Source organism: Pongo abelii, chromosome 19, assembly GCF_028885655.2.
Source record: "Pongo abelii isolate AG06213 chromosome 19, NHGRI_mPonAbe1-v2.0_pri, whole genome shotgun sequence".
Taxonomy (NCBI): Eukaryota; Metazoa; Chordata; class Mammalia; order Primates; family Hominidae; genus Pongo; species Pongo abelii.
In genome coordinates, this window is record NC_072004.2 from 19,618,598 (window position 1) to 19,645,736 (window position 27,139).

Below are 27,139 nucleotides of genomic sequence, written 5' to 3' on the forward strand. Positions count from 1 at the left end.
AATTTTCCCTCCTTGCTAGTGAGCATGATCTAGAACATTAGTTTCTCTTCAGCTTTCTTTAGCTTTAGCCTAGTGATCTTTCATTTGACAAGTACCCACAAATTATACTTATTCCTGGCTAGAAAGGGCTCCCAGGAGCCTTGGTGTGTGGGGCATATTTTGGGATCTGAATAGGAAACTAGGTCTAGAATTGGTAATTTCCCCAGTCCTCCATAGAATAACAAGACAGAAAAGTCAGTTACTGTTACTAACTTATCCAAAGGGAATGCTTTAAAAAATAGCAAAGGAAATTTCCAACTATCGGGAGCCATAAAAATGCAAAAACCACTACAATTCCTCATGTGACTTAAGGAACTCCTTTGACTCTGTGGCTTTTACCTCTCTATCAGATTCTTAATGTCTTTACCTTTCAAATAATATTTGGTTGATTAAAAACTGCCTGAGGCAAACATTTTTAGGTATGGAGTTAAAATTATTTCTGAACCAACATTTTCAAAATTTAAAAATTGCTCTGGCCAGACAGTGACAATAGAAGAATGTGAAGTGTGAAGAGTGGCCATTGAGATGTGCTCTTAGGTACCCAAAATTGAAACATTTCAATCCTTTCTCTAACTTTTCTGATCACTATGCCTATTAAAGGTAGCAGCTATAGCCCTGGGACACATTTGAACTAAGTAACTGTGATTACCAAATGCTGCAACTTCAATAATATTTAACAGAGAGATGCTTATTGATATGCCATGGCCAGACACAGTTTGGTTTCAAGGTTCACTGATTAATATTTTTGAAATTTCATGCCTGCTATAGTTTGGATATGGTTTATTTGTCTCCACCAAAATGCATGTTGAAATTTGATTCCCAATGTGGCGTTTTTAGGAGGTGGGGCCTAGTAGGAGGTGTTTGGGTCATAGGGGTGAAACTTTCATAAATGGTTGGTGCCATTCTTGCAGTAGTGAGTTCTCTTCTGAGAACTTAGTTTCCAAGACAGCGGGCTGTTAGAAAGTGAGGATCTTCCTCGTGTTTGGTCCTCCCTCTTGCCTGTGTCTGTTCTCCTTTGATCTTCTCTGCCATGTTATGATGCAGCACAGAAGCCTTTGCCAGAAGCCAGGACCATGTCCTTGAACCTCCCAGGCTGCGGAACAGTAAGCTAAGTAAACCTCCTTTCTTTATAATTTACCAGCCTCACGTACTCTGTTATAGCAACACAAAATGGACAAAGACAATGCCCCAATACAATGAACTTCAGAAGCTGGAAAATGAAAAAGCTCAAGCAAACATGTCAATATATTAGGTGCCATAGAGGATGCCAATGAAGGCTTTTCTGGTTGTTTTTAAATTGTCTAGAACAGAAATGGCATAAGAGTTACACTGGGGGAAATTTCCCATATAAAATCCACCATTTTATGGTAGCCCTAAATACTTACCCTTTCCTGGGACATTTGATAGCAGAGGTGAAGGGCTGTGGGGTCCCAATCCACAGCAATATAGGCATTTCCAATGAAAGCTCTGTCTTCCCCACAATCAATTTTACACCCTCTGCAAAATCTAAAAAGGGGGGAAAGATCCACAGAGGAAGAAATAATTATGAAGGAATTTAAGTTTTCTTAATAAAAAACATTCTCCCTTCCTACTTTTCTGCTTTCCTCTTGGGCCTCACAGTTTGTCATGGGCTTCTAACTTCAGACTCTGATAAATGTAGGGATACTTATTAATAATTATCATCATTTCTGGGTATCATGCTTTTCACTTTTCACGTCTTTATTTTTACAAAGTACTTGATAACCATCTGTTAATCACAGGAAGATGTGAACTTTATGGCAAACAAATGACATGGGAATTGGCTGTTTGAGATACTACAGCATGCAAGAAATTCCAAATTCAGTTATTTAATGCTCTGAGGTAGGACAATTTATCTGGTATAACACCTAGCTCCTTGTTTGTAAAATGGCAGATTAAATAAATGCATATAAAAGTTTACAGAGGCCAGGCATGGTGGCTCATGCCTGTAATCCCAGCACTTTGGGAGGCCGAGGTGGGTGGATCACCTGAGGTCAGGAGCTCGAGACCAGTCTGACCAACATGGTGAAACCCTGTCTCTACTAAAACTACAAAAATTAGCCAGGCACAGTGCTGGGCACCTATAATCCCAGCTACTTGGGAGGCTGAGGCAGGAGAATTGCTTGAACCTGGGAGGCGGAGGTTGCAGTGAGCCGAGGTCATACCACTGCACTCCAGCCTGGGTGACAGAGTGAGACTATGTTTCAAAAAAAAAAAAAAAAGTTTATAGAGTTGCAGGGGTAGGGTGGGAGATGGGGTAGGGGAGGAGGATATAATAAAGTCATGGTTCCAATGCCTACTTTATTAATATTATTATTATTTTTCTTGAGATGGAGCCTCGCTCTGTCACCTGGGCTGGAGTGCAGTAGCACGATCTGGGCTCACTGCCAGCTCCGCCTCCCGGGTTCAAGCAATTCTCCAGCCTCAGCCTTCCAAGTAGCTGGGACTACAGATGCCTGCCACCATGCCTGGCTAATTTTTTGTATTTTTAGTAGAGACAGGGTTTCACCGTGTTAGCCAGGATGGTGTCGATCTCCTGACCTTGTGATCTGCCCACCTCCGCCTCCCAAAGTGCTGGGATTACATGTGTGAGCCACCATGCCTGACCAATGCCTACTTTAGACTCAGTTTGCTAAGTCTATTGCAGTTCTCTAAAGGTGGACTTTAGTCCTGCTGTAACAGCAATGACCAATCAATCTCTGTAACTCTTTAAAAACCAAGAACAGATTTCCAGAAAAGTCTAGTAAAGACTAAGGTCTACTACTGTGCTCAGAACTGGCAAACTTATTTATATTTAAGGAGAGGCTTGGCATGGTGGCTCACACCTATAATCTCAGCACTTTGGGAGGCTGAGGTGGGTGGATCACCTGAGGTCAGGGGTTCGAGACCAGTCTAACATGGTGAAACCCCATTTCTACTAAAAATGCAAAAATTAGCTGGGTACAGTGGTGTGCACCTGCAGTCCCAGCTACTTGGGAGGCTGAGGCAGGAGAATTGCTTGAACCTGGGAGGCAGGGGTTGCAGTGAGCCAAGATTGAGCCACTGCACCCCAGCCTGGGTGACAGAGCGAGACTATATCTCAGAACAAAACAAAACAAAACAAAAAAGGAGAGGTGAAGTTATAGAGTAATAAATGTTTATCACAAGCTATGAATTTGGTATGGACTGTAGTTTATAAAACCAGCTAAGTCTCAAAAGCAAAACTTATCTATTGACCTCAAAAGGAAGTGAAAAACATTTTTTGAGACAGAGTTTCACTCTTGTTGCCCAGGCTGGAGTGCAATGGCACAACCTTGGCTCACTGCAACTTCCGCCTCCTGGGTTCAAGTGATTCTCCTGCCTCAGTCTCCCAAGTAGCTGGGATTACAGGCACGCATCACCACGCCCCACTAATTTTTGTATTTTTAGTAGAGATGTGGTGTTACCAGGTTAGGCTGGTCTCAAACTCCTGATCTCAGGTGATCCACCCGCCTCGGCTTCCCAAAGTGATGGGATTACAGGCGTGAGCCACCGTGCCCAGCCACAATTCTTAAGTTTCTCATTATTCACTATTCACTTCTCAAAATTGGAAATCTTAGGAAAACTGTATCATATCTAAAGCTGAAATTCTACTAATGTAATTCTTTTGCAGGTCACTTTACCTATACTCTGGGCACCAAGCACAGGAGTTCCCATCTTTCTGCACAACTCGTAGAGTGAATGGATATTGATAGCCAATACTGTCATCATGGAAAGAGAAGAGAACAAAAAGAGTGTAAGAAGCATTTCTGGTTCGAGGTCCAACTCCTTTTCATCTTCTCCTGAAGTAATCCTAGGAAGAGGCATTTGCCACAGCAGTATGCTCATGTTGACAGCTCAACGTTACTTACCCTAATCCATTAGCTGCAGCCCAGTACCAAATACACTCTGGCTTCCCATCCTCTATCTGGGCTTACAGAAGGGTAGACATACGACTGCCAGATGTCTCTAAGGGAGCCATGTGGCCCATGAAAATTTTACAAGATAAGCTAATCAGGAAATCAAATACCAATTATCCTTCAGCCTTAATTCTATCAGAGGATTTAATTCACATTAAACTAAAATAATTAGATCTTTCCATGACAAGAACACTGACACGTTGCAGAAAGCTGTATATTTAGAAGTCTTCTTGAATCAGAGTCACTGATGTGGTACATGCTAAGTACTGCCTTAACTACTCAGAGTTATAAGCTACATACCATTTTTGGAGTAACTTCTTTTTTTTTTAGTATACTTTAAGTTTTAGGGTACATGTGCACAATGTGCAGGTTAGTTACATATGTATACATGTGCCATGTTGGTGTGCTGCACCCATCTCACACCAGTTAGAATGGCGATCATTAAAAAGTCAGGAAACAACAGGTGCTGGAGAGGATGTGGAGAAATAGGAACACTTTTACACTGTTGGTGGGACTGTAAACTAGTTCAACCATTGTGGAAGTCAGTGTGGCGATTCCTCAGGGATCTAGAACTAGAAATACCATTTGACCTAGCAATCCCATTACTGGGTATATACCAAAAGGATTATAAATCATGCTGCTCTAAAGACACATGCACACGTATGTTTATCATGGCACTATTCACAATAGCAAAGACTTGGAATCAAGCCAAATGTCCAACAACGATAGACTGGATTGAGAAAATGTGGCACATATACACCATGGAGTAACTTCTTTTAACTGCCAATGATTATGTCAAGATGGCCCTGTGAATTTTCCAACTTTTAAAAAAATTTACTCATCCTTGCCCTAACAAGGAGCAGTGCAACAATTTATACGTATTATTGAAACATAAGCTGTACACCTTAGATGCATGTAAAATTCCTACTTGTCAATTATAGTTCAATAAAGCTGGGGGTGGGGGAGAAGGAAGCAATTCAAGGAATATAACATAAGAGTGGCATACTTTACAGCTCATCTGGCAACTGATAGGGGTTATTACATGGGCTATTGAAGGTAATGAAACCATGATAAAGAGTCACTGTAAGGGCAAAAGTGAGAATCACATCTGGCATAGGAGTTCCCATCTTTCTGCATAAATCATCCAGTGAATGATCACTGATAGACTGTACTGTCTAGTACCATGTCCAACTCAGGCCAGCAATAAATGAGGAATCAAAAGAAAGATAACAGGATAAAACAACCAAGTAGCACTCTCACAGAAAGCTGTGCAGCACTTCTCTTCTGAAAATTTCTTTTACCTTTTTGCTCTAACTGAATGAAGCCTGGCTTTCTTGAGAATCCTGCTCCCCCTGCAGACTTTTTCCATTTTTCTTTTTGAGATGGGGTATCACTCTTGTTGCCCAGGCTGGAGTGCAATGGCATGATTATGGCTCACAGCAGCCTCCACCTTTCTGGGCTCAGGTGATCCTCCCACATCAGCCTCCCAAGTAGCTAGGATTACAGGCATGCACCACCATACCTGGCTAATGTTTACATTTTTTGTAAAGATGGCATTTTGCCATGTTGTCCAGCCTGGACTTGAACTCCTGGGCTCAAGTGATCCTCCTGCCTCAGCCTCCTAAAGTGCTGGGATTACAGGCTTGAGTCACCACACACTACTCTCTGCACTTTTTTTTCTAATACATTCCAGAACCTGGAGGTAAAATAGATCTCTTCCTTATTCCTATGCCACTTGTACATGATCTCTTCTTCCTTCCTTTTCTAAAACATTCCAGCTTTTTTGTAGCATGTGCTACTGAATTATGCCACCGGCTATTCCTCCTTGGAAGGTACATATCTTCTTTACTCACTAAAGATTGTAGCACCCAGTTCACTGTGTTTTTTCCCCACCACTTCTCCTGTTATTATTCTTGGTGACATCAACATCAATGCAATTAATACAACAGTAACTTGGTCTTCTCTCTTCCAACAATAACTTCCCCCACCCCATATGTAAACCCTCTCCAAATGTCATATTCTAGACCTTGTGAATACAAAGTTTTCTGCCTCCAAAATCTCAATTCCCAGTATCCTACTTTGCAACCACAACCTCCTGTCTTTTTAGGTTACTTACTTATTCAAACATCCCTATTCTAATGATTCTTTCACCCAAGAGAAACCTCCAATCACTGCCCTGAAATCCTCACTTGCCTCTTTACCCACTGTCCCTGAAAATAATCACTCTTCTACATAGACCCTTAATTCCAGGATTTTGTCCATTTCATCTAAAATTTCCAATTTATTGACATAAACACTCAAGAAGTCGAGAACTATACAATGAACACCCCATGTATTCATTACCCAACTCTAAAAATCATCAACTCCAGGCCACTCTTATTTCATCCATAACTTTACCAAGTACCACTAGAATCAGGTGAGAGCTACCATGCCTGGCTATCTTTTTTAATGTCCGAAGGACCATTCTCTCTTTAACCCACTCCAATCTCTACTCCTTTACCTATACTAAAATAGCTTTCACAAAGATCACCAAAGACCATGTTATCAAATCCAGTGGGCAATTCCCAGTCCTCTGTAGCATTTGAAACAACTATCACTCCTTTCTTGAAATACTTCCTTCACTTAACTCCTGGTTTTCTTCTTACATTACGGGCTGCTCCTTCTCAATCTCTCTCTCTCTCTCTCTCTCTCTCTCTCTCAATAGCGTCTTGCTCTGTCACCCAGGCTGGAGTACAGTGGTGTGATCTCAGCTCACTGCAGCTTCCACCTCCAGGGTTGAAGCGATTCTCATGCCTCAGCCACCCAAGTAGCTGGGATTACAGGCATGTACCACCATGCCTGGCTAATTTTTTGCATTTTTAGTAGAGACAGGGTTTTGCCATGTTGGGCAGGTTGGTCTTCAACTCCTGGCCTCAACTGATCCTCCCACCTCGGCCTCCCGAAGTGCTGGGATTACAGGCATGAGCCACTGCACCCAGCCTCGATCTCTTTTGATGCTTTTTTTTCCCTTTTCAATCTCTAAATGTCGGAATGCATACGAACTCAGTTCAGAGTTCATGTATAGATCATGGGAATCTTCTCTATTTAAATCTCACTCTCTAAATGTCAATCATCTGGTCTCAGGGCCTTAAATACCACCTATTTGTTGATGACATTTATATTTATATCTCCAGCAGAGGACATTCAAGTGAATTTCCCACTTGAATATATAATAGACTTCTTGAATTTAACTTCATTCCTGACTTTTCTTGCCAAAATCTGCTCCTTACCCAGTTTTCCTTTTTCCATTAAATGGTACCACCATTCACAAACAATTGTTCAGGGTAAAAAGGCAGCCTGGGCCAGGTGCAGTGGCTCAGGCCTGTAATCCCACCACTTTGGGAGGCTGAGGTGGGATCATGAGGTCAGGAGATTGAAACCATCCCGGACAACATGGTGAAACCCTGTCTCTACTAAAAATACAAAAATTAGCCGAGTGTGGTGGCGTGCACCTGTACTCCCAGCTACTCGGGAGGCTGAGGCAGAAGAATTGCTTGAACCTGGGAGGCAGAGGTGCAGTGAGCCGAGATCATGCCACTGCACTCCAGCCTGGTGACAGGGCAAGACTCCATTCCCCGCCCCCCCACAAAAAAAGAAGTCAGCCTGGATTCCTCTTTCCCTATACTCCACATCCAATTCATTAGCAAGTCCTGGGAAAAGCCCTCATCTAGAAGCTCTTTCATTCAATTACTTGACTTCAAATTTAATCTTGTCCAACTTTCATCTTTACTAAACACAACATTTGTTAACTAAACTGCTTATCTATTATTTGCAGTTTTCCTTTAGGATTTATTTAAATCTTAAAATAAATATTCTAAATAATTATTTAAATAACTTATTTTGGCCGGGCGCGATGGCTCATTCCTGTAATCCCAGAACTTTGGGAGGCTGAGGCGGGCAGATCACTGGAGGTCAGGAGTTTGAGACCAGCCTGGCCAACCTGGTGAAACCCTGCCTGTACCAAAAATACAAAAACTAGGCAGGCATGATGGTGGGCATCTGTAATCTCAGTGACTCAGGAGGCTGAGGCAGGAGAATCACTTGAACCCGGGAGGTGGAGGTTGCATTGAGCCAAGATCATGCCACTGCACTCCAGCCTGGGTGACACAATGAGACTCCGTCTCAAAAAAATACAAAATAAAAATAAATAAATAATTTATTTAAATAAAGATTTATTTAAATCTTTAAATTTAAATCTGCCCAGGTGTGGTGGCTCACACCTATAATACCAGTACTTTGGGAGGCCGAGGTACTGGTATTGATCACTTGAGGCCAGGAGTTCGAGATCAGCCTGGCCAACATGGTGAAACCCTGCCTCTACTAAAAATACAAAAATTAGCTGGGTGTGGTTGGAAGCCTCTGTAATTCCAGCTACTCAGGTGTCTGAGGTGTAAGAATCACTTGAACCTGGAGGCAGAGTCTGCAGTGAACCAAAATCACACCACTGCATTCCAGCCCGGGTGACAAATTAAGAATCTGTCTCAAAAAAAAAAAAAAAAAAAAAAGATGTATTTATCCAAAGCCCTACCCTAATCATCAAAAGACCCCATATCATAACAAATAAGTAAAGAACTTTTTTTAGTTACCATAAAACAGAACTCTCATTTGTACCATGATGGTAAGAAAATGATCTACAGGCTGGGTGCGGTGGCTCACGCCTGTAATCCCAGCACTTTGGGAGGCTGAGGCAGGCGGATCACCTGAGGTTGGGAATTTGAGACCAGCCTGACCAACATGGAGAAACCCCATCTCTACCAAAAAAAACAAAATTAGCCAGGCATGGTGGTGCATGCCTGTAATCCCAGCTACTCAGGAGGCTGAGGCAGGAGAATCATTTGAACCCGGGAGGTGGAGGTTGCAGTGAGCCAGGATCATGCCATTGCACTCCAACCTGGGCAACAAGAGGAGAACTCTGTCGTAAAGAAAAGAAAAGAAAAGAAAATGATCTACAATTTGATTGAGATAAAAATAAGACATCATCACAATCCCAAAAATTATTCAGAGTAAATGCATTTACTAATCAAATAGAACAGTGGTAGGAAAAAGGGAAAGAAAACAGAAAATGTTAATTATTTTAATCTAGATTTATGAAATTACTTCACGTTAAAATGACATGCTAAGGGAAAAAGAAAAAAGAATGACATGGTATGGAAATAATCCAACAGAATTATTTTTTGTATCATGAGACTTTTTCAGAGTTCATTTATGCAGTTACTCTCATCCTGAATTTCAGAGGACTGAGATTATACAAATTTTCTGGTGAATTCATACTCTCTACTTTTGCAACACAGAAGACAAGGATATTACTTGAAGCATTAGCAGGACGAATCCAGGCAAAAGATTAGAGAATGGAAGGATTATTAGACACTAGAATGTTTGGCAAAAGGAAGCTGTATCATCTCTCCTACTCCAAATATCAAACCAAATGGTTGAATTGTATGCTCTCTGAGTGGTTCTTCCAAGAGTGATTAAGTTGACATAGGCTGGGTCCTATCAGTCATGTAGAATTCATATAAATTATTTTTCTAGAGTTTGGAAACCACAGGTTAAGATGGATCCCCTGAACTCACCGATCCTGGGCATGATTACTAGCTTCCTGAGGTGGGAGTGGGCTCGCTAACCAGGATACTTGCATCCAAACCGCATCATATAGGTCTTTCTTCCGGGTATGTACAGTACATGGAACAATCAATGGCATTCCAAAGAGGCTGGGGCTATTCTCCTGAGGTGACAGGAAATACCGTTCTGTCTTCATCTGTATGTATAAACGAGAATAGAGAGTTGAGAAGACAGGCCTCTGATTCCTCCCTTTAGTTCTTCTAACCCTGCCAATGACAGGCATTATCACGGTTTCAGATTAGTCACTATCACATTCTTCTCTATGTTTATAAAACCATCTTTATTGACACAAAGAGAACAGTTACGGTGGAGTCATTAAAAGCGCTGAGGTATTGCCAGTTTTAGAATTGTTGTCTATTCTAACAAACTTGGGTTTCAGCAATTAATATATTCAAACCACAGTTTTCTCTGATAAACATTTCTCACATACACTGAATCACATGTAAAAACTAGTAATAGCTTCATAGCTAAAGGCTTTTAAACAATTAAGACTCTTTCTTTCTCCAGAAAATATGCCAGTAAGCTTGGTGTGGTGGCTCATGCCTGTAATCCCAGCACTTTGGGAGGCTGAGGCAAGAGGATCCCTTGAGCCCAGGAGTTTGAGATCAGAATGGGCAATGTAGGGAGACCCCATCTCTATAAAGAAATAAATACAATTAGCTGGGCATGGCGGCATGTGTCTGTAGTCTCAGCTATACAGGAGGCTGAGGTGAGAGGATTGCTTGAGACTGGCAAGTTGAGGGTACAGTGAGCTGTGATTGTGCCACTACACTCCAGCCTGGAAGGTAGAGTGAGACCTGTCTCAAAAAAGAAAAAGAAATGAAAAGATGCCAGTGGAAAAAAAAAAAAAAAAAAGACTCTCTCAACTATAGTTTTCTAGGGATAAGCTGTTGATAGTGGTTGTTGGAGTGGCAATTCCCAAAGTTTTGGAGATTTGTGAAACCTAGTAATCCTATTTTGTAACAAGCTTATCCACCTTCCTAAAAGCAGTTAAGTGATTTTAATCTTTTTTTGTTTCTGTTTTTTAAATACAGGATAGGATAAAAGTAAGGTAAAGTTTTTAAAAATTTTGCTTTGAGTATGTTAAAGAGATATTTATGATATTCCTTAATATAGAGATACTGCACAGAATTATCCTGGAAATGGCTGTTTAATAAACATTTAGTATAATGGAATGGTTGGTGGGAGTGGCAGGTTATCCAAAGCTGCTGAACCTTTGAACATTTAATTCCCTAAGAAGTTTGATATTTATTGAGTAGTTAGAAAAGCTAAATCAACAACTTGTCAACTCACTAGGGGTTAAGTTAGCTAGTTTCTAAGTAAAAAGACCCTTCTTTTTTCAGATTATTAAGCATTTTATTTTGTCATTTTCATTTAAGCTTAAATACATAATTTTAAGACCGTATTTCATATGCTACTATTATTATAAGACCCAGAGAAATCCAGACAGAGTTCAGTACAAATATTTTATAAAATTTTAAAACATAGCTAAACCCACACAATTTTCATCCTCTCATTAAGGAACTTCTCCTAGTGCCCTAGGGCCCATAGTTTCTCAGTTACTACTGAGATAAATTCTACTCCCAGTTATTAACATGGTTAGAAACTTCCAGCCAGGGCCAGATGCAGTGGCTCACGCCTGTAATTTCAGCACTTCGGGAGGCCGAGGCAGGTGGATCATGAGGTCAGGAGTTCGAGACCAGCCTGGTCAATATGGTGAAACCCTGTCTCTACTAAAAATACAAAAATTATCTGGGCATGGTGGCAGGTGCCTGTAGTCCCAGCTACTTGGGAGGCTGAGGCAGGAGAATCACTTGAACCCAGGAGGCAGAGAGTACAGTGAGCCAAAATCGTGACATTGCACTCCAGCCTGGGCTGGGTGACAATAGCAAGACTCTCCCCCCACCCCCCCCAAAAAAAAGAAAAGAAAAAAAGAAACCTTAAACCAAGGGCTACTAATTCAGAGAAAAATAAAAATCAGAGGTAAAAGCGTACATTTCTGGCTGGACGTGGTGCCTCATGCCTGTAATTTCAGCACTTTGGGAGGCCAAGGTGGGTGGATCACCTGAGGTCGGGAGTTCCAGACCAGCCTAACCAACATAGAGAGACCCTGTCTCTACTGAAAATACAAAATTAGCCGGGCGTGGTGGTGCATGACTCTAATCCCAGCTACTTGGGAAGCTGAGGCAGGAGAATCACTTGAACACAGGAGGCGGAGGTTGCGGTGAGTTGAGATCGTGTCACTGCACTCCAGCCTGGGCAACAAGAGTGAAACTCCATTGCAAAAAAAAAAAAAAAAAAAAAAGTACATTTCAAATAATTATCACAAAGCAACTAGCTTTCCATTATCACTGAGTTTAAGAAACAGAATATAGTGAGCACTCAAAAGCCTCCCATTTGCTTCCTCCAAATCACAAATTCTCCCTTCCTCACAAAGGTAACCATTATTCTAAATGTTACAGTAATCACTTTCTTGCTTTTCTTTACAGTTTTATATCCTATGCAGAAGTCAATAAACACTAGATTTCATTTTCCCTGTTTTAAAAGTTTTTATATTTATAAATAGAATTACTTAATTTGTTTTTTTTGTTTGTTTTTTGAAACAGGGTCTAGCTCTGTCATCCAGGCTGGAGCACAGTGGTGTGATCTCAGCTTGCTGCAACCTCCACTTTCTGGGCTTGAGAGATTCTCTTGCCTGAGCCTCCCAAGTAGCTGGGACTACAGGTGTGTGGCACCATGCCAGCTAATTTCTGTATTTTCTGTAGAGATGGGGTTTCACCATGTTGCCCAGGCTGGTCTTAAACTCCTGGGCTCAAGCAATCGGCCCACCTCAGCCTCCCAAAATGCTGAGATTACAGGTGTGAGCCACTGTGCCTAGCCTAATTCTTTTTTGTCTGGCTTCTTTCCATCAACATTAGGTTTATGAGATTCATTTATACTGGATATAACTACAAGTCCATTCATTTTCATTCCTGTATAATGTTCTATTATCTTAATATATCTCAACTTCCCAATCCCTTCTACAACTAATGGACATGTAATGTGTTCATTTTGGGGCTACTATAGATAACGCTGCTATGAATATTCTTGTACATATCTCCTGGTACACATATCTTTTGGGTGGATACCTACAGGTAGAACTGCTTATCTTTAACTAGAAAATTGTATTCCAAAGTAGTTGTATTAATTTATATTCTCATCAGCATGAGAGTTCCTGTTGCTCTACTTAGCAACCCTGCCAGTCTGTTTAATTTTACCTGTTCAGGTGAGTGCACTGATACCATAATATTGTTTTAATTTACATTACACTGATTACTAGTGTCGTTGATCACTTTTTTTTTTTTTTTGAGATGGAGTCTCGCTCTGTTGCCCAGCCTGGAATGCAATGGCATAATCTCGGCCCACTGCAACCTCTACCTCTGGGGTTCAAGCGATTCTCCTGCCTCAGCCTAGCGAGTAGCTGGGACTATATTCGCCCACCACCACACCCAGTTAATTTTTGTATTTTTAGTAGAGACGGAGTTTCACCATATTGGCCAGGCTGGTCTTGAACTCCTGACCTTGTGACCCATCCATCTCAGCCTCTCAAAGTGCTGGGATTATAGGCCTGAGCCACCACACCCGGCCAGGTTATCAATTTTAATGAAGTCCAATTTAATCTTTTCTTTTATACGAGTAGTGTCAGGAATGTATTCACCATTATTATCTTCCAAGGGCTGTTTCATTGTTTTGCTTTCAAATTTAGCTCTGTAGACCACCTGGAATTGTGGTGAAAGGAAGGTGCCAAGTTTCATATGGATATCTAATTGTCCCAGCACCACCTGCTGAGAAAACTGTCTTTCTCTCACCACCCTGCAATGTTATCTTTGTTATAAATCAGGTGTTCATACATTTGTGAACTGGTTTCTGGACTCTGTATTCTATCCCAATGGTCTATTTGTCTTTTCTTGTACCAATATGACATTAAGTATCATATCTTTGTGAAATAAATCTTGATATCTGGATGATATCTAATCTTGATGATATCCTCATACCTTATACTTTTTCGAGAGTATCTTGGTTATTCCTGATGCTTTGTATTTCCACATGTGAGAATCAGCTTATAAACTCACACACCACACACACACACACACACACACATACACACACACACGAACACATGCAGACTTTGCATTTTTATTGGGATTGTGCAATATGTCATCTGTAGATTAGTTTGTAGAGAACTGATATCTTAAAATATCGAGTCTTCTAATCCATGAACATGGTTTACTCCTTCCAATATTTAAGTCTTCTTTAACTCCTATCAATATTTTATTTTCTATATAGATGTCTTATGTGTCATTTTTAAAGTTTATTCCTAGGTACTTAATTTTTCTCAGCATTTAATTTTTTTTATACTAAGATAAATAGTATCTGTAGTTGAGTTGAATGGTAGCCTCTAAAACAGTATAACCATGTTGTAACCCCTGGAACCAGTAAATGTGACCTAGTTTGGTAAAAGGATGTTTGTAGATATAATTAAGTTGAGGATGTCAAGATGAGATCATCCTGGATTATCTGGGTGGGCCCTAAATTCAATGACAAGTATCCTTATCAGAGAAAGACAGAGAGAAGGCCATATGAAGAGGCAGGGATTGCAGTTATGCAGTCACAAGCCAAAGAATGCCTGAAGCCACCAGAGGTTAGAAGAGACAAGAAAGCATTCTCTCCTAGAACATTTGGAGGAAGCCCCCACCCTACTGAAACCTTGGTTTCAGACTTCTGGCCTCCAGAAGGTGAAAGAATAAATTTCTGGGCCGGGTGCAGTGGCTCACACCTGTAAACCCAGCACTTTGGGAGGGTGAGGCAGGCAGATCACGAGGTCAGGTCAAGACCATCCTGGCCAAAATGGTGAAACCCCATCTCTACTAAAAATACAAAAATTAGCCAGGCATGGTAGCATGTGCCTGTAGTCCCAGCTACTCGGGAAGCTGAGGCAGGAGAATTGCTTGAACCCAGGAGACAGAGGCTACAGTGAGCTGAGATTGTGCCACTGCACTCCAGCCTGGGTGACACAGCGAGATTCCATAAAAAAAAAAAAAAAAAGAATGTATTTCTGTTGTTTAAAGCCACCAAATTTATGATAATTTGCTATAACAGTCCTAAGAAACCAATACAGTACCTTTTTTACAATTTCATTTTCTCTTGTTGCTGCTATACAATCAATTTACTTGATCTAGAAACCCTGCTTTCCTTTACTTTATTTTATTTACTTATTTTATTTATTTATTTATTTTTTTAGATGGAGTGTCACTCTTATCACCCACGCTGGAGTGCAATGGCACGATCTCAGCTCACAGCTACCTCCACCTCCCAGGTTCAAGCAATTCTCCTGCCTCAGCCTCCTGAGTAGCTGGGACTACAGGTGTGTGACACCATGCCTGGCTGATTGTTTTATTTTTAATAGAGATGGAGTTTCACCATATTGGCCAGGCTGGTCTCAAACTTCTGACCTCATGATCCACCCACCTCGGCCTCCCAAAGTGCTGGGATTACAGGCATGAGCCACTGTGCCTGGCCTTTCCTTTCCTTTACAAAATTAGGACACTAAAGTCCAAAGAGCTCAATCAGCTATCTAGTGGCAGAATTAGAACTAAAACCTAGGTGGCTAAATTCCTAGTTCAGCGCCCTTTCTACTCTACCAAGTTGCCACTATACCCGAAGACTACCTCTTTAACAATTATCCACTGACCACAGTTTTCAAACCTTCCTTTTTCTTTTTTACCAAAGAGTGAACCTTTAATGCAATAGTTATATATTAGACTACCAAGAGAGGAATTATGCACAACTTGATTTTGCCCAAGAACATTCTTGTGTCCTCTAAGAAAAAAAAAAAACCCAAAACAAAAAACTTTTCCAAAGCCATCCGCATTTATGTGGCAGTGAAGATGTACATACCTACATAAACACACAGGAAACATAAATTTTGTGTGTGTTGGTTTTTGTTTTTTTCTAATTTTTTAGAGACAAGGTCTCACTTATTGCCCAAGTTGGAGTGGCGTGGTTATGTACAGGTGTGAGCATTGTAGCATATTATAGCTTCAAAATCCTGTCCTCAAGTGTTCCTCCTAAACATGTCTGGCTTAGGAGATACTTTTTTTTTTTTTTTTTTGAGACAAAGTCTCGCTTTACCACCCAGGCTGGAGTGCTGTGGCACGATCTTCGCTCCCTGCAACCTCCGCCTCCTGGGTTCAAGCAATTCTCCTGCCTCAGCCTCTCGAGTAGCTGAAACTACAGGCACACGCCACCATGCCCAGCTAATTTTTGTATTTTTAGTAGAGATGGGGTTTCACCATGTTGGCCAGGCTGTTCTTGAAATCCTGACCTCAGGTGATCCACCTGCTTCAGCCTCCCAAAGTGCTGGGATTACAGGTGTGAGCCACTGCACCCGGCCATTTTCTTTCTTTCTTTTCTTTTTCTTTTTTTGAGACAGGGTCTTGCCCAGGCTGGAATGCAGTGGTGCAAGCAAGCATGGCTCACTGCAGCTTTGACCTCCTAGTCTCAAGTGATCCTCCTGCCTCAGCCTCCATACTAGTTGAGACTATAGGCCCACACCATCATGGCTGCTTAGTTTAAAAAAAATTTTTTTTTTTTGGTAGAGACGAGGTCTCACTATGTTGCCCAGGCTAGCCTTGAACTCCTGAGCTAAGGTGATCCCCCTGCTTCAGCCTCCCAAAGTGTTGGGATTACAGGTGTGAGCCACTGCACCTGGCCAGGAGACACAAATTTTTCAAGAAAGTAGTACTCAGATGCACTGACTATCCTGTTGCCTCTTAATATACGGATGAGGAATGTCATTTCATACATTAGCCATCATGAGTAATACGAAATCCTGGCTCTGATCACTTATATTAGCATATATAATACACTGAAAATGCATTCATAGCAACAGATTTTGAGGACAGGATAAAAAAGTAAAAAAATAAAATTTGTAAAAGTATTAAATTTTAAAAAATTAAAGAAAAAAAGAGAAGAAAATGCATTCAACGATGTTGCAAAGACAGAAAATGGCTATTTCACAAATGACACTAGCAAGACTGGCAGTGAGTTGCCTAACATTTAACTAACCATTTTTCGGTGGACTGCAATGAGGTAACCTGTAAAGGGGCCGTCAGGAAGAGATGGCATGTGACCATTAACCATTCCATTTGTGAAGTTCTTCTCAGTTCCACATGGCACAACAGCGTTTGGCATTCCACTGGGGACGAATATTGGTCGGGGTAGGTCCCCATTGGTAGTTAGGGTGGACGTTCCATTTGTAGATGGCGAAGAGAAGAAATCTACAAATTCAAAGATAAGTACAGCATCGTAAGCTTGTGGTATTTTCATCTTTGCTCTTTTCTCAAGTATCCTGAGGACCAGAGACAGTGTAGTCTCTTAACACAGGGCAGGGAGAAATCATAGTATAAATAACTGTAGATTTATTGGAAGATTTTAATTTCCAGTTTTACTTCCTTAACTCACACTTTTGACCAAATGAAAAGGAAAGAGTAACTGCTGGAAACTCTTAAGCAGAATTTTTGCAGAAACCTGTATCAGCACCATGTTGTAGCACACAAACAGTTCTACCACTTGTTTTCTTTTCCTTCTCTTCACCTTTGAAGACACTGTCCAATACGGTAAACTCTACCCAGATGTTACATTTAAAATTTAAATTAGGCTGGATGAGGCAGCTCACATTTGTAATCCTAGCACTTTGGGAGGCTGAGGTAGCAGATCCCTTGAGCCCAGGAGCTAGTGACCAGCCCAGGCAACATGGTGAAAACCCATCTCTACAAAAGATACACCACAGCTGGGCATGGTGGTACACATTTGTAGTTCCAGCTTCTTGGGAGGCTGAGGTGGGAGGATTGCTCCAGCCCATAAGGCAGAGGCTGCAGTGAGCCAAGATGATGCCACTGCACTCCAGGCTGGGTGACAGTGAGACCCTTTCTCAAAATAAATAAAATAAAATAAAATAAAAATTACAAATGCATTATTCTCAGTCACACTAGCCACATCTCGAGTGCTTAACAGTCCACGTGACTGGTGGATACTATATTGGATGGCAAAGATCACAGAAGTTCCCACCACTGCAGAATTCTATTGGACAGTGATGCTCTAAATTAAAACTAAAATTAGATCATCCACCAACTCACCATCAGGACTATCTACCTACTACACATCAATGAGGGGAGCCTCATAAAGCCCTTTGTAGTTGGGGAATTAGCCTAATTGACCTAATTGTAAGTAACATAAAGAATAGACAAAGCATACTAGCGGTTAAAAGGACTCAGTGAGTGACCACATTAAATTACATATAATATTGGATTTCTTTCTAGCTATATCTATTGTTTATATTTTCTGGTAGTATGTTCCTCTCATACTAGCTGTTGCCATGTTAGTATTAGATAAAAGTTCAAAGAGATCTGAATTCCAAGAGTATGTTAGCTAACAACTTCCCATCTAACTGAAGTCACTTGGGTTCTCTAAATTTTAGGTTTCTCATCTAAAAAATATGGAATAATCAGTAAGGTTTCCCTTGGGTTCCAAAACTCTTCTGCTATAATATCCTCTGCATGAACAAATATAACAAAGATGACAACTCTTAGACAAATATTTAAAGGTGCAATCATGAGAAGGAGTTCTAGTTCTATCTTACCTGTCTGTGTTGGACTAGAAGCTGAAATTGGAGATGCAGGGACAGGAATTTCAAATGCACACAAAAATCCACTCACTGAGAGTCCTACTTTTTGGTTGTCCTGAGGAAAGTTCTACAGAAACAGCAGCAAGATGAGAAGGGGGGGATGTTTCAGATAAAAAGGAAAAGTTCTCTCTCTAATGTGTTTCAAAAGAATGTCTTAGGTGCTTTCATCCGTAAAACCAACGAGATGATTGAATAATTTTTCAACTACATAAAGGATGAATGCTTGATAAAAATAACTGAAAACTAACCTCAATTGTTGAACTATTATCTCTTTTCACAGGAAGAAGTGTGTTGTATATGACTGACTTCTTCAGTTTTGTCCTTTGTTTCAGGGATCTAAATTCCAACCCTCAGACACCCCATTTTTGCATTTCATATGAAGAAAATGTCAATGAGGTGAGAGTGTGTTCAGAAATCCCAAAGATGAATATAAATAATACCAGTTGCAGGAGCTTAATTTAGAGTAGGCAATATATTCATTAGATTATTTGTTTCCCCAGCTGGTATGTAGAAAGACATGATTGGTGTCAATTTGTCTTTACTCTTAATTTCTTAGTGTGTTAAAAGACCAAGTATATATATTCATAAATACTAAAAACACACATTCATAAATACATAAAATACTTTAACCTAGGAAGAATTCTAGTAACAGTGGTAATATAGAAGAGCTGTGAAGTGTGATAGCAGCAGTCTTTGGAGGAAACCTATACTATAGTGACACAGCTAGAACACTCCGTACAGGCAGCCTTACATATTTCCCTTCTTCAAAAATACCACCATCAGTATTATCCTTTTATTCTAGTAGAAAACTCTTTTAAAGTTTCTGGGTTGGAAAACTTGGCATTTTTTGTTGTTGTTGTTGTTCAGTTTTCACTATGTTTTAGTATCTCTCTTGGTCACATAACCTAACAACTGATCATAATAATCGAGAAAAATGTCATCTTTGAAGGATAGAATCAAAAGTTTCTTAGAGTAGTTAACATTACCTTTATGTTGGAATCATGTACTTCTGCTAGAAGGATTTGTTCTGAATTAAGTGCACAGAGATCACTCAGCTGTTTTTTTAAACCTGTGTACTTTTCATCCGTATTCAGTCTTAGTCCATACCGTACAGGGGTAGTACCATCTAACTTAATCACTAGTAAAGAGAAAAGATCTTTTATCAGTAAAATGCAGGTTTCATTGAAAGCCTTAAATGCTGTGTACAGATATATCTGACCTGTAAATATAATAGCAAATATTTCAGCCTAGAATTTTTATTTTATGTGTAAACACTAAAACAGATGGTACTTAGGGATAATATTAAGTGAAATCCGCATTTTTTTTGGTGTTCATCTGACATAAAAGTATGAGTGGCTTTGCGGGGTTTTAAAGAGAGTTGCCGGCATATTTGAAACCAAAAAAAAAATGCCCCAATCTACATCTTTCAAACCTCAAGTCATGCCTAAAATTAGCTTGCTCAGTTATAATATGCTGACTACCAGTCTTTATTTGTAAACAAATAACTATGCTTACAAATTCAGGCTATTTAAATAAAGTAAATTTAATGGAGTCAAGTAATTTTTCAGAACTTTATGACCTACCTGTTATTTCTAAGTGCATATCACTATCCATTGGTAGTGGTAAAGACAAAAAATTGAAAGGGTCAAATCGGACACTTGTATGCCCACATGTCTTGCATTTGACTTGAGATCTTAGCTGCCCATGGAACAAATCCACAACAATTGATCTATTTCTTCCTAGATGGTTGTCCCAGGCCTAGCAATAAAAAAGATGAGAATTTTCTCTCAAAATCCATAAGAGAGGCATTTCTATATAAATTCACAGAAACTGGTTAAATATATTGCATTTAAATGTAAAGAATATAATCCTTACTCTTCATTTAACATAAAATATTAAATTGAGATGGAAAATCCTGTTTTTCATTTGTTCTTATCAAGGTAACAATGGTAAATATTAAAGTTATTTGTCCATTAACAATTATAAAGCATGCCTATAGGTCACTGTATACATTACTTTAACAATTAGGGGGACTCTTTAAATTCCACTGGATAATTATTCCTACATCCAGTCCCATAAAGTTTACAATGTGAAATGGCAACAGTTTTCTATATTCATTAAAGGTATTTTTGTTTTGGCATTATTGCATAACAATTAACCACAGGAACAGAAATTCCTTCATTTTCGCAGTAAAATTCTGATCTCAGGATAGTTTAGTTTGCATTTAAATTGTGCTACATGTATTTGCAGCCAGAACATTTTGTCTATTGCTTACATTAGAAACTCAAAACTGACAAACCTCTGCAGCTACTTCCCAGTCTGGTCGGCCATCACTGTCCTTCAGTTCCACATATGGCTTTTCATGGACTCGGTTGAGATCTTCATGAAGACCATCCAAGAGAAAAGCCAGAAGTTCCTGGGAGTCTTGTTGCTGAAACCCATTAAACCTGGGAGCATATTTTGCTATGGTCCACTATAAATATAAGAGAAGTATCAGTCATTATTTCCTACCCATAAAATTTGGAATGAACATGTCGTATAATCCAATCAGAGCCATTGTAAGAAAATAAATAGTATAGTACTTAGTCTGCCTCCATTTCAACAAATGTATTTTGGATAATCATGAAATCTTTTGAATCTTAACGTCAAATGACCAAAAAAAAAAAAAAAAAAGAGAACTATTTCGGCCAATACTGTGTCCTCAGTCAGTATCACGTAAGCAAACTGTTCTTCAGGCACACAGATGTTATTTAAGACAGAAATACTAAAACAGCATTTGCTCACATTGAAAGACATCCTGTTCTATAATGTTTTACACATTTTTATATGCATATAAAATATGTATATTTTATAGGTACATAATATGTACATAACATATGCATAAAATAATGTGTATATAATAATACATAGCATGTATAAAATAATATGTGTATATATTATTTTATATAATGTTGTCTTCAACAATTACATTTTCTGGTCTGGTTGCATCCTAACTTTTATTAACTGCATTAGAATTATTTAGAGGGTACAAATTAATTAGAATAGTGCCTGGCAAGAGGTAAGTAGTCAAATGTGTAGCTGTTATAGTTAATAATTTGTAATATAAAAAGCTTTTGCTTTGTATTTAAATAAAAATAATGAATAATCCTAACTTCACTAAAATCTACTACATCTGATATTAATATAAAACTTATATTCATTAGTTTCATTCATTCATTCTTCTACTTTTTTTTTCTTTTTGGAGACAGAGTCTTACTCTGTTGCCCAGGCTGGAGTGCAGTGGTGCAATCTTGGCTCATTGCAAACACCATCTCCCAGGTTCAAGCATTTCTTGTGCCTCAGCTTCCCAAGTAGCTGGGATTACAAGCATGCACCACTATGCCTGGCTAATTTTTTTTAGTAGAGACAGGGTTTTGCCATGTTGCCCAAGTTGGTCTTGAGCTCCTGGCCTCAAGTGATCCACCCACCTCGGCCTCCCAAAGTGCTGAGATTACAGGCATGAGCCTCTGCTCCCAGCCTCCTTCTTTGTATTCTACAGATAGAACTATCTTAGTTATGTTGAAAATGGATTGGATTGGATGTAGTTAAGAAGACTCTGAGGTCCACCTTGCAGTTAGAACACTGCTAATAGTGAAGTGTTACCAAAAAAGGTTTACTCTTCATATAAGATGTTTGACAAATTAGGAAAATGAATGACATCCCCAATTTAGAGTGTACCTTTGGTCTTTATCCTACCCACTACATATACAGTAGTATTTTGCAAATATTTAAACAAGCAAAAGAATTTGGCCTCTTGTTTATACCAAGTGAAGGATCCAAAAGGCTAAACACAAAAAACAAGTGCAGAAAAATGATTAAACAACTATTTAGGAATTAAATACTTTTATATTATTTTAACCTGCTTACCTGAAGCTTTAATGGGGCAACACTCTTCTGAGTTCCACTCCAAAGTTCCTGTACTAAATCACCATAGCATTTAGCCATATGCCCCTTCATACCAATGGGATTTGTCCTAGAAGTTTGAGAGGAAAATTTGTTGCCAAAGATTCTCATAAATTACAATCATGTGGGCACAAAAATGCCTAGCATCTCACATCAAAATATCTTTTCTTTTTGAAATAAGAGATGTATTCCTTGGCCTATTTCATATTAAATAGGGCAAATAAGATAAAATCTTTTTCCCGCAGGGTGAAAAAAGAGGAAATTTAGGTGATATTGGGTTTATATCAAAGTCACAGCTTAAGAGGCCAGTGACTCAAGAAAGATTACCTGTTGAGTTCATAAAGATGTCTCCCTGAGATAAAGTACTGTGTCAGTGGCTGTGTGTTACTAACGCACTGGATGCTTGAGTTCATGAAGCATGTGTTTCCCAGGTTGCTTAGACCTGTGGCTCCCTTTTCTATGGGAACTGGAACAAACAATAAGAGAACCAAAGCTTAGCTGTAGTAATATGCCATGGCACGAACAGTTACTTATATTCAATCAAAAGATTTTTTATAACTCTCATAATCAGCTAAATGGTGCTAATAATTCTCTAGCAGGTCTTTGAAATGCTAGAGAAGGTTTTTCATAGAGTGTCTGGCAACAGTGATGATCCATGCTCACTTGTAACCCAGAAGCAGCAATTATTCTTTTTAATTGCTATGATTTTTCAAAATAATTCAAACAATTCTTCTTCTAGTATGTCTTTTAAAACATATAAATTATTTAATTGCAGAGTTAGAAAGAAATTTAGAAAATAATTTGATGGTGGGTTTGCCAACATCAAATGCTGCTTCAGGAAAAAAGAAAAAGAAGGGCCCTAATTACTTTTGAACTAGAAAACCAAAAGTTGTTAGCACTTTAATAGTTGAGAGAAGAAAAAAAAACATTTAAAATAATCTCTTTAAAAAATAATACTGGAGACCTACCCTTGTGTCTATCTATTTTACTACTATTTGCTATAAAAGACATCTCCTCAGGCCAACTCATATCTTTGTTGTGAACTGGAAGGACAGATAGGAATGTGTTAATTTCTTATCTATCTAATTTACACCCACTCGATTGCTTCTGTTTTTTTTTTTTTAAAGACATCTTATTCCTAAATCAGAAGTTTTAAAATCTAGTTAATTTTAGTACATGCATTGCTTACCGATGAGGTTACATTCTGAGAAATGCATCATTAGGTGATTTTGTCTTTGTGTGAATATCACGGTGTGTACCTACACAAACCTAGGCTATGTATGGTATAGGCTGTTGCTCCTTGGCTACAAACCTGTACAGTATGTTACTGTATTGAACACTGTAGGCAACTGTAACACAATGATAAGTATTTGTGTATCTAAACATGTTAGAACACAGAAAAGGTACAACTAAAAATACAGTATTATAATCTTATGGGACCACTGCTATATACAGGTCTTTTGTTGTCAAACATCTTTATGCAGCACATGCCTGTAATTGGCTCTAAAACCTTTCCTATTCTTCATATTGAGGACTTTAAAGTCACTTGGTTTGAATAATCTTTTCCCTCAATTACCTACTTGAAGTAAAATTATACTTAACCATCTACAGAAGTAATTAAAGTTCAGAAACAATGGAATTTCTTATACTTAAAACATTAGAAATATTACAATTCCTTCTTAAATTGTAACAACTGTCAGAGTAATTTATTCCTTTTTTTTTTTTTTTTTCAGACAGTCTGGCTTTGTCCTCCAGGTTGGAGTGCAGTGACGTGATCTTGAGTCACTGCAACCTCCACCTCCTGGGCTTGACTGATTCTCGTGCCTCAGCTTCCTGAGTAGCTGGGACTACAGGCACGTGCCACCACACCCAGCTAATTTTTGTATTTTTAGCAGAGACAGATTTCACCATGTTGGCCAGGCTGGTCTTGAACTCCCGACCTCAAGTGATCCACCCGTCTTGGCCTCCCAAAATGCTGGGATTACAGGTGTGAGTCACTGCGCCCGGCCTATTCATTTGAATACAAAGGCAGCTAACAACGTTGCCACAAAACTTGATGGGAAAAGACACAATTAAAAAGTTTTTAATGGCATGTGTATGCCAGTGTGTAAATCTATGAATATACAAGTAGCTCTGTCAGTGAGTAGCCAGTGTTGATGACTAATGAAAGCCTGTGCTACTAACTATGCAAGAAAGTTGCTCTCTACTCAAACTCAAAGCAGCAACTTGAAAATTTTAAGGAAGTATAAATTTGTAAACTGAATTCACTTGTTTTTATCTACCATTCCCATCCTTTGTCAATGACTAAAAACAGAATATTTTCCCTTTAAAGCAATCTAAATCATATGGTAGGATTACATAAGAGTTCAAAGGGTTTTCTTTTTCTTTTTTTTCCAAAGGGTTTCTTTGTCATAAAAACATAATGATCAAATAATAGTTGTCTTGGAGAAAATTATAAAATGGGTTATTAGTAACTCTTTAAATTCTTCCCCTTGAAAATTTAATATAGATGCATGCTTCCATCTTGTACCTTCAATTACCAGGTGTTGTTCATCCTGGATTTTCAAATATTCCAATCTATGATCCTCATCATCCAGAAGAGTAAGGCAGTTCTGTGTAAGGAGGAGGAAATGTTTCTATTATTTGGTTAGTAAACTTCAAACAAATACAGAGATAAAAATGAGTAACAATTAAAAAAAAACTTCTTTGTAGTTACATAACTTATATCACCAATATCTGGCCTACTATAGTTGTTCATAAATATAACTTAGGTGGCAGTATGAGAGAAAGACAATGTGTACTTCACAAGCATTATCTTTCTCTTTTTAAAAATTTCAATAGGTTTTTGGGGAACAGGTGGTGTTTGGTTACATGAATAAGTTTTGTTTGTTTGTTTGTTTGTTTGTTTGAAGATGGAGTCTGGCTCTGTTGCCCAGGCTGGAGTGTAGTGGTGCAATCATGGCTCACTGCTTCCTGGAACTCATGGGCTCCAGCAATCCTCCTGCCTCAGCCTCTTGGCTAGGTGGCACATGCCACCATGCCTGGCTAATTTCTTTGACTTTTCTCTAGAGACAGGGTCCACCTATGTTTCCCAGGCTGGTCTCAGACTTCTAGACTCAAGTGAACCTGAACCTCCCACCTCGACCTCTCAAATTGCTGGGATTACAGTTGTGAGCCACCACACCCGGCCTAAATTTCTTATGTGCCATGCTACTACAAAACATCATTATTAGGGGCAGCTAGATGGAAGGTGTAGGAGGACACTATAGTGCCTTTTCAATATTTCTGTATATCTAAAATCATTTCAACAGGAAGAAACATTTATTTTAAAACATGAAGGTGGTTACCCTTCCATGAGTTTCAAGTACAAAGGTAGGCTCATGGTGTCATTAGAATTCAGAATGCTGGTCGCAGGGCTGGGGGTGCTGGGAGGGGCTGGGCATGGTTGGCTTTGTGATCTGGGTGCTGGTGTGTTCCATCTGTGCATGTGTTTTGAGCTGCACACTTTCTTAATAAATTTTCATAAGTTTAACAAAAAATAAAATGAGGATGCGAAACCTGCTTGGGTTGTTAAGCCTCGGGAAATTACCTCTGCCATGAGCCCTGGCCCAGATGCTTCTAGAAGCCTGGAGGGAACTGAACACTTTCTAAGTAGAGGTGGCAGAGGCAAGGCCCTGAGGTGGGAGCGCATGGCTGTTTGTCCCTAGCTCTGAAGGGGGTGTCCTGGTTGGAATCAGTGCTGGGTGCACTGCAGGGCCCGGAAGTGCATGTCCACATTGGGGCTCAGCGCAGTGAAAGCCAATCTCACCCCCTCCGCAGAGTGCTCAGCCTGCCAGCAGGTGGCCAGCTGGTCCTCCTGGGATATGGCAGGGACCCAGCAGCTCTGTTCGAAATCATAATGAGGGAACCAAGGGCCCCCTACATCCAGGTCTGTCAGGAGGCGGGGCATCGAGTTCCACTCCAGGAATCTCCAGGAACCCTGAGGTCCTCCCTGAGCCAGGGCCAGGCTGGGCACACCCTGAGTGCCCACAGGGTAGGTGTCTTCCCAGACAGCGTCACCAGGACAGGATGTGGAAGAACGAGGTGCCCATGGCGGAGAAGCTGGCCAAATGGGCCGCTGGAACCGGGCTGGTGGGCCTGGAGGGGCCTGCCTGTCCCCCTTGCAGATGGTCTTCCTGCCACGTGAAGCTGGCCCAGGACTGGGTGCTGAGGACCCTTGCTTGGGCTTGGCTGAAAGGAAAACAGACGTGGTCAGTGTCTCCAGTGAGCCCTTTCCGGGCTGGGCCCCACCTGCCTGCATCTCTGGAGTCCTTGGGGTCTCTGTGTGGCCCCCGTGGTCTGACACTGAGGACACGCCTGTAGTCTGCTGATCCCAGAGGGAGGGGTGTGTGCTGCCTGGCATGGGGAAGCTGTTGGGGCATGGCAGGTGGCTCCTGGGACTGCCCCCAGGGTTCAGACTGGCTGGGGGCTTCCTGCCACACACCTTCGTCCCAGGGCTGTTGGGCTTGGGATATGGCCCCAGTCAGAACTCAGGTGGGAGGGGCCTTGGATGTCACCCAGCCCTTTACCACCTCACATGGGGACCTGTCTCTGCAGTGGGTGATTGGGCCCGGATGTGGGTCACCCTCTGCCTCCCTGGGCTGCCCAGTCCATGCCAGGACTGACCCTTCCCACATCTGGCTGAACTCTTGGCTCTGGCTCTGGCTCTGGGCCCGGGGTCCCACCTGTGCCCTCTCCCTGAATGCACTGTGGGTCAGGGACACCCAATTCCCTTGTCTCCCTTGCTCAAGTCTTGTTGTCCTGGCAACCCTGGAGGAGCGTGCAGGAGTGAGGGGCCTCT

The 27,139-nt window shown here is 40.4% G+C and overlaps 1 protein-coding gene across 3 annotated transcripts in view; it reads right to left on the minus strand.

Annotated features, from left to right (window-relative positions):
* LOC100434797 (ubiquitin carboxyl-terminal hydrolase 6-like) overlaps positions 1-27,139 on the minus strand; it is a 48,159-nt gene that overhangs the window by 10,358 nt on the left and 10,662 nt on the right. For 2 of the 3 annotated variants that reach the window (XM_063718421.1, XM_054546858.2), the window contains 12 exons: positions 26,108-26,529; positions 24,830-24,911; positions 22,627-22,765; positions 22,264-22,369; positions 20,657-20,830; positions 19,941-20,115; positions 19,344-19,495; positions 18,313-18,424; positions 16,740-16,951; positions 9,584-9,768; positions 3,699-3,776; positions 1,425-1,545 (listed from right to left, as the gene is read on the minus strand). In XM_063718421.1, the coding sequence (XP_063574491.1) occupies positions 1,425-1,545; positions 3,699-3,776; positions 9,584-9,768; positions 16,740-16,951; positions 18,313-18,424; positions 19,344-19,495; positions 19,941-20,115; positions 20,657-20,830; positions 22,264-22,369; positions 22,627-22,765; positions 24,830-24,911; positions 26,108-26,529 (1,958 nt within the window). Of the gene's footprint in view, positions 1-1,424; positions 1,546-3,698; positions 3,777-9,583; positions 9,769-16,739; positions 16,952-18,312; positions 18,425-19,343; positions 19,496-19,940; positions 20,116-20,656; positions 20,831-22,263; positions 22,370-22,626; positions 22,766-23,267; positions 23,343-24,829; positions 24,912-26,107; positions 26,530-27,139 lie in introns of all 3 variants that reach the window. The other variant, XM_063718420.1, reaches the window with a different exon arrangement.